This window comes from Petromyzon marinus, chromosome 76 (assembly GCF_048934315.1).
Source record: "Petromyzon marinus isolate PM22_M1 ecotype Great Lakes invasive population chromosome 76, UKy_Petmar_22M1.pri1.0, whole genome shotgun sequence".
Classification (NCBI taxonomy): Eukaryota; Metazoa; Chordata; class Hyperoartia; order Petromyzontiformes; family Petromyzontidae; genus Petromyzon; species Petromyzon marinus.
The window spans coordinates 5,253,143-5,259,481 of NC_133742.1; the positions used below are offsets into that span (position 1 = coordinate 5,253,143).

At 59.8% G+C, this 6,339-nt stretch overlaps 2 protein-coding genes across 2 annotated transcripts in view; one reads left to right on the top strand and one right to left on the bottom strand.

Moving 5' to 3' along the window:
- The window catches only part of LOC116957516 (large ribosomal subunit protein eL42), a 55,935-nt gene that overhangs the window by 19,677 nt on the left and 29,919 nt on the right, over nt 1-6,339 (bottom strand). The gene's annotated exons all lie outside the window — the stretch shown is intronic.
- LOC142907257 (uncharacterized) overlaps nt 307-6,339 on the top strand; it is a 20,751-nt gene continuing 14,718 nt past the window's right edge. The window contains exons 1-2 of the mRNA XM_076056547.1: nt 307-429; nt 2,229-2,459. Coding sequence (XP_075912662.1) covers nt 2,271-2,459 — 189 coding nt within the window. The 5' untranslated portion in view covers nt 307-429; nt 2,229-2,270. The remainder of the gene's footprint in view (nt 430-2,228; nt 2,460-6,339) is intronic.

Consider the following 6,339-nt stretch of genomic DNA (forward strand, 5'->3'; position numbering starts at 1 on the left):
GAGGGCGGGGGGGGTGGTAGCGCGGTGACGTAAGAGGACTGCGAGGTGACGTAATTGTCGGTTGCGCGATGACGTTTATGTCGGCGCGGTGACGTCATAGAGGGGGCGGGGGTGGTAGCGCGGTGACGTAAGAGGACTGCGCGGTGACGTATTTGTCGGTTGCGCGGTGACGTTTATGTCCGCGCGGTGACGTCATAGAGGGGGCGGGGGGGGTGGTAGCGCGGTGACGTAAGAGGACTGCGCGGTGACGTTTTTGTCGGTTGCGGGGTGACGTTGGTGAGGGGACGGGCGGCGAGGTGACGTCATCGGCGGCTGCGCGATGACGTCATCGCCGTCGTCTGCGCGGTGACGTCGCGGCGCAGGCTGAGGAGAGCCAATCGGAGCGCACCGGTGGGCGCGGCTTCACTGTCCCACGCGTACAGTAACAAGGTGGGTTGCGTTACCTCGTGGTGGTGGTCGTGGAGGTGGAGGTGCACCTAGCCTGGCACAGCCGCCGCAATGACGTAGTCGTCGTCGTTGCTGATGTTGTTGTTGTTGTTACACCTAGTGACGATTTTTTTTAAAAAAATCTCGAAGCGGTCTTGGGCGGCCCTGCCCTTAGGTTGACTCGGCCTGAAATTTGGTGGTCGCTGAGTGGGGGGGGGGGAGAGACAAAGGCGGCCGGGCGTGGGTCCGCCCACACCACTCACACCACACACACTGTGTGTGTAGCCACAGTGCCGGTAGCCTTCATAGACACTGCTGCTACTGACAGCCACTTGCCCCTACGGTCTGTTAGAGGCTACCTGGGGGAGCTTTGTCTTTGTGTGTCCCCACTGTGTGTAGCCACTGGGGGAGAGACAAAGGCGGCCGGGCGTGGTTCCGGCCACACCACTCACACCACTCACACTGTGTGTAGCCACAGTGCCGGTAGCCTTCATAGACACTGCTGCTGCTACTCTCCACGACTGACAGCCACTTTCCCCTACAGTCATGTTAGAGGCTACCTGGGGGAGCTTTGTCTTTGTGTGTGTGTCCACTGTGTGTACACACTGGGGGGGGGGGGGGGAGAGACAAAGGCGGCCGGGCGTGGTCGGTTCTGCTTCAAGGCTCGCAGCACTTTGCCCCAACAGACCCAGGTCCCCACACCCAGATCCCTAATTCCAGTTTCATAATCCCAGGTCCCCAATCCCAGGTTCTGTGACCCCAGGCCTCTAATCCCAGGTCCGTGACCCCAGGTCTCTAATCCCAGGTCTCTAATCCCAGGTCTCTAATCCTAGGCCTCTAATCCCAGGTCTCTAATCCCAGGCCTCTAATCCCAGGTCTCTAATCCCAGGTCCCCAATCCCAGGTCCCCAATCCCAGGTCTCTAATCCCAGGTCTCTAACCACAGGTCCCTAATCCCAGGTCTCTAATTCCAGGTCTCTAATCCCAGGTCTCTAATCCCAGGTCTCTAATTCCAGGTCCCTAATCCCAGGTTCCGTGATCCCAGGTCTCTAATCCCAGGTCCCTGACCCCAGGTCTCTAATCCCAGGTCTCTAATCCCAGGTCTCTAATCCCAGGTCTCTAATCCCAGGTCTCTAATCCCAGGTCCCTAATCCCAGCGCTCTAATCCCAGGTCTCTAATCCCAGGTCCCTGACCCCAGGTCTCTAATCCCAGGTCTCTAATCCCAGGTCTCTAAACCCAGGTCCCTGACCCCAGGTTCCGTGATCCCAGATCCCTAATCCCAGGTCTCTAATCCCAGGTCTCTAATCCCAGGTCTCTAATCCCAGGCCTCTAATCCCAGGTCTCTTATCCCAGGTCTCTAATCCCAGGTCTCTAACCCCAGGTCTCTAATCCCAGGTCGCTAACCCAGGTCTCCAATCCCAGGTCTCTAATCCCAGGTTCTGTGACCCCAGGTCTCTAATCCCAGGTCTCTAATCCCAGGTCCCAAATCCCAGGTCTCTAATCCCAGGTCTCTAAACCCAGGTCCCTAATCCCAGGTCTCTAACCCCAGGTCTCTAATCCCAGGTCGCTAACCCAGGTCTCCAATCCCAGGTCTCTAATCCCAGGTTCCGTGACCCCAGGTCTCTAATCCCAGGTTCCGTGACCCCAGGTCTCTAATCCCAGGTCCCTGATCCCAGGTCTCTAATCCCAGGTCCCTGATCCCAGGTCTCTAATCCCAGGTCCCTAACCCCAGGTCTCTAATCCCAGGTCTCTAATCCCAGGTCTCTAATCCCAGGTCTCTAATCCCAGGTCCCTGATTCCAGGTCCCTGACCCCTGGTTCCGTGAACCCAGATCCCCGGTGACGATGGTGTGGTGGACCGGGCTCTGGACGACCCTGTGGGGTCCTCGTCTCTCCCTACGCCTCGTCTGCTCGCCCCGGGCGTCCACCCACTCCACCTACTCCACCTCATCCACCTCCTCGTCCACTTTCTCGTCCACCACCTCGTCCACCACCTCGTCCACCTCGTCGTCCACCTCTCTCCCCACGCAGCCGGTGAGTATTGGGACCTCCACCTCGTCCACCCACTCGTCCACCTCGTCCACCCACTCCACCTACTCCACCATCTCGTCCACCCACTCCACCTACTCCACATACTCCACCTACTCCACCACCTCGTCCACCCACTCCTCGTCCACCCACTTGGTCCACCTCGGCCACCCACTCCACCTACTCCACCTCGTCCACCTCCTCATCCACCTCCTCATCCACCACCTCGTCCACCCACTCCACCTCGTCCACCTCCTCATCCACCACCTCGTCCACCCACTCGTCGTCCACCTCTCTCCCCACGCAGCCGGTGAGTATTGGGACCTCCATCTCGTCCACCCACTCGTCCACCTCGTCCACCCACTCCACCCACTCCACCTTGTCCACCCACCTCGTCCACCCACTCCACCCACTCCACCTCGTCCACCTCCTCATCCACCACCTCGTCCACCCACTCGTCCACCTCGTCCACCCACTCCACCTACTCCACCTCGTCCACCCACTCGTCCACCCACTCGTCCACCTCGTCCACCCACTCCACCTACTCCACCTCGTCCACCTCCTACTCCACCCACTCCTCTTCGTCCACCACGTCCACCCACTCCACCTACTCCACCTCGTCCACCTCCTACTCCACCTCGTCCACCTCCTACTCCACCCACTCCTCCTCGTCCACCTCCTCCTCGTCCACCTCTTCGTCCTCCTACTCCATCTCCACCTCGTCCACCACCTCCACCCACTCATCCTCGTCCACCTCATCCACCTCCTCCTCGTCCACCTCATCCTTGTCCACCTCATCCACCTCCTCATCCACCTCCTGATCCACCTCCTCCTCGTCCACCTCCTCCACCTCCTCGTCCACCTCCTCCTCGTCCACCTCATCCAACTCCTCGTCCACCTCCTCCTCATCCACCTCCTCATCCACCTCCTCATCCACCTCCTCGTCCACCTCCTCGTCCACCTCCTCCTCATCCACCTCCTCATCCACCTCCTCGTCCACCTCATCCACCTCCTCATCCACCTCCTCCTCGTCCACCTCCTCGTCCACCTCCTCCTCATCCACCTCCTCATCCACCTCCTCGTCCACCTCATCCACCTCCTCATCCACCTCGTCCACCTCCTCGTCCACCTTCTCATCCACCTCCTCATCCACCTCCTCCTCGTCCACCTCTTCCTCATCCACCTCCTCCTCATCCACCTCCTCCTCGTCCACCTCCTCGTCCACCTCCTCGTCCACCTCCTCCTCGTCCACCTCCTCATCCACCTCCTTGTCCACCTCCTCATCCACCTCCTCCTCGTCCACCTCCTCCTCGTCCACCTCCTCGTCCACCTCCTCCTCGTCCACCTCCTCCTCGTCCACCTCCTCGTCCACCTCCTCCTCGTCCACCTCCTCCTCGTCCACCTCCTCCTCGTCCACCTCCTCGTCCACCTCCTCCTCATCCACCTCCTCATCCACCTCCTCCTCGTCCACCTCCTCGTCCACCTCCTCGTCCATCTCCTCGTCCACCTCCTCCTCGTCCACCTCCTCGTCCACCTCCTCGTCCACCTCCTCATCCACCTCCTCCTCGTCCACCTCCTCGTCCACCTCCTCCTCGTCCACCTCCTCGTCCACCTCCTCCTCGTCCACCTCCTCCTCGTCCACCTCCTCGTCCACCTCCTCCTCGTCCACCTCCTCCTCGTCCACCTCCTCGTCCACCTCCTCCTCATCCACCTCCTCATCCACCTCCTCTTCGTCCACCTCTTCCTCATCCACCTCCTCCTCATCCACCTCCTCCTCGTCCACCTCCTCCTCGTCCACCTCCTCATCCACCTCCTCCTCGTCCACCTCCTCCTCGTCCACCTCCTCCTCGTCCACCTCCTCGTCCACCTCCTCCTCGTCCACCTCCTCCTCGTCCACCTCCTCGTCCACCTCCTCCTCGTCCACCTCCTCCTCGTCCACCTCCTCGTCCACCTCCTCATCCACCTCCTCATCCACCTCCTCCTCGTCCACCTCTTCCTCATCCACCTCCTCCTCATCCACCTCCTCCTCGTCCACCTCCTCCTCGTCCACCTCCTCGTCCACCTCCTCCTCATCCACCTCCTCGTCCACCTCCTCCTCGTCCACCTCCTCTTCCACCTCCTCCTCATCCACCTCCTCATCCACCTCCTCCTCGTCCACCTCTTCCTCATCCACCTCCTCCTCATCCACCTCCTCCTCGTCCACCTTCTCCTCGTCCACCTCCTCGTCCACCTCCTCCTCGTCCACCTCTTCCTCATCCACCTCCTCCTCATCCACCTCCTCCTCGTCCACCTCCTCCTCGTCCACCTCCTCGTCCACCTCCTCCTCATCCACCTCCTCGTCCACCTCGTCCACCTCCTCGTCCACCTCCTCCTCGTCCACCTCCTCCTCGTCCACCTCCTCGTCCACCTCCTCCTCGTCCACCTCCTCCTCGTCCACCTCCTCCTCGTCCACCTCCTCGTCCACCTCCTCCTCATCCACCTCCTCATCCACCTCCTCCTCGTCCACCTCTTCCTCATCCACCTCCTCCTCATCCACCTCCTCCTCGTCCACCTCCTCCTCATCCACCTCCTCCTCGTCCACCTCCTCGTCCACCTCCTCCTCGTCCACCTCCTCCTCGTCCACCTCCTCGTCCACCTCCTCCTCATCCACCTCCTCATCCACCTCCTCCTCGTCCACCTCTTCCTCATCCACCTCCTCCTCATCCACCTCCTCCTCGTCCACCTCCTCCTCGTCCACCTCCTCGTCCACCTCCTCCTCGTCCACCTCTTCCTCATCCACCTCCTCCTCATCCACCTCCTCCTCGTCCACCTCCTCGTCCACCTCCTCGTCCACCTCCTCCTCGTCCACCTCCTCGTCCACCTCCTCCTCATCCACCTCCTCATCCACCTCCTCCTCGTCCACCTCTTCCTCATCCACCTCCTCCTCATCCACCTCCTCCTCGTCCACCTCCTCCTCGTCCACCTCCTCGTCCACCTCCTCCTCGTCCACCTCTTCCTCATCCACCTCCTCCTCATCCACCTCCTCCTCGTCCACCTCCTCGTCCACCTCCTCGTCCACCTCCTCCTCGTCCACCTCCTCCTCGTCCACCTCCTCCTCGTCCACCTCCTCCTCGTCCACCTTCATGAGCTTTCCTGCCGTGTCATCGTGGTGACTGTGTGCTGATGATGATGGTGATGATGATGATGATGCTGCTGATGATGATGGTGATGATGCTGCTGCTGCTGCTGATGATGATGATGGTGATGATGATGATGTTGCTGATGATGATGTTGCTGTGTCCAGGGTGATGATGCTGCTGATGATGATGATGCTGCTGATGGTGATGATGGTGATGATGCTGCTGCTACTGCTGCTGATGATGATGATGCTGCTGATGGTGATGATGATGCTGCTAATGGTGATGATGCTGCTGCTGCTGATGATGCTGATGGTGATGATGCTGCTGATGATGCTGCTGCTGTGTCCAGGGTGATGCTACTGCTGATGATGCTGCTGCTGCTGCTGATGATGATGCTGCTGATGATGACGATGATGCTGATGATGATGATGATGCTGCTGATGATGACGATGATGATGCTGATGATGATGCTGCTGCTGATGATGCTGCTGATGCTGCTGCTGATGATGATGATGATGCTGCTGCTGATGATGATGATGATGCTGCTGATGATGATGCTGATGGTTATGATGCTGCTGATGATGCTGCTGCTGATGATGATGATGATGCTGCTGATGGTGATGATGGTGATGATGCTGCTGCTGCTGCTGATGATGATGATGATGCTGCTGATGGTGATGATGATGCTGCTAATGGTGATGATGCTGCTGCTGCTGATGATGCTGATGGTGATGATGCTGCTGATGATGCTGCTGCTGTGTCCAGGG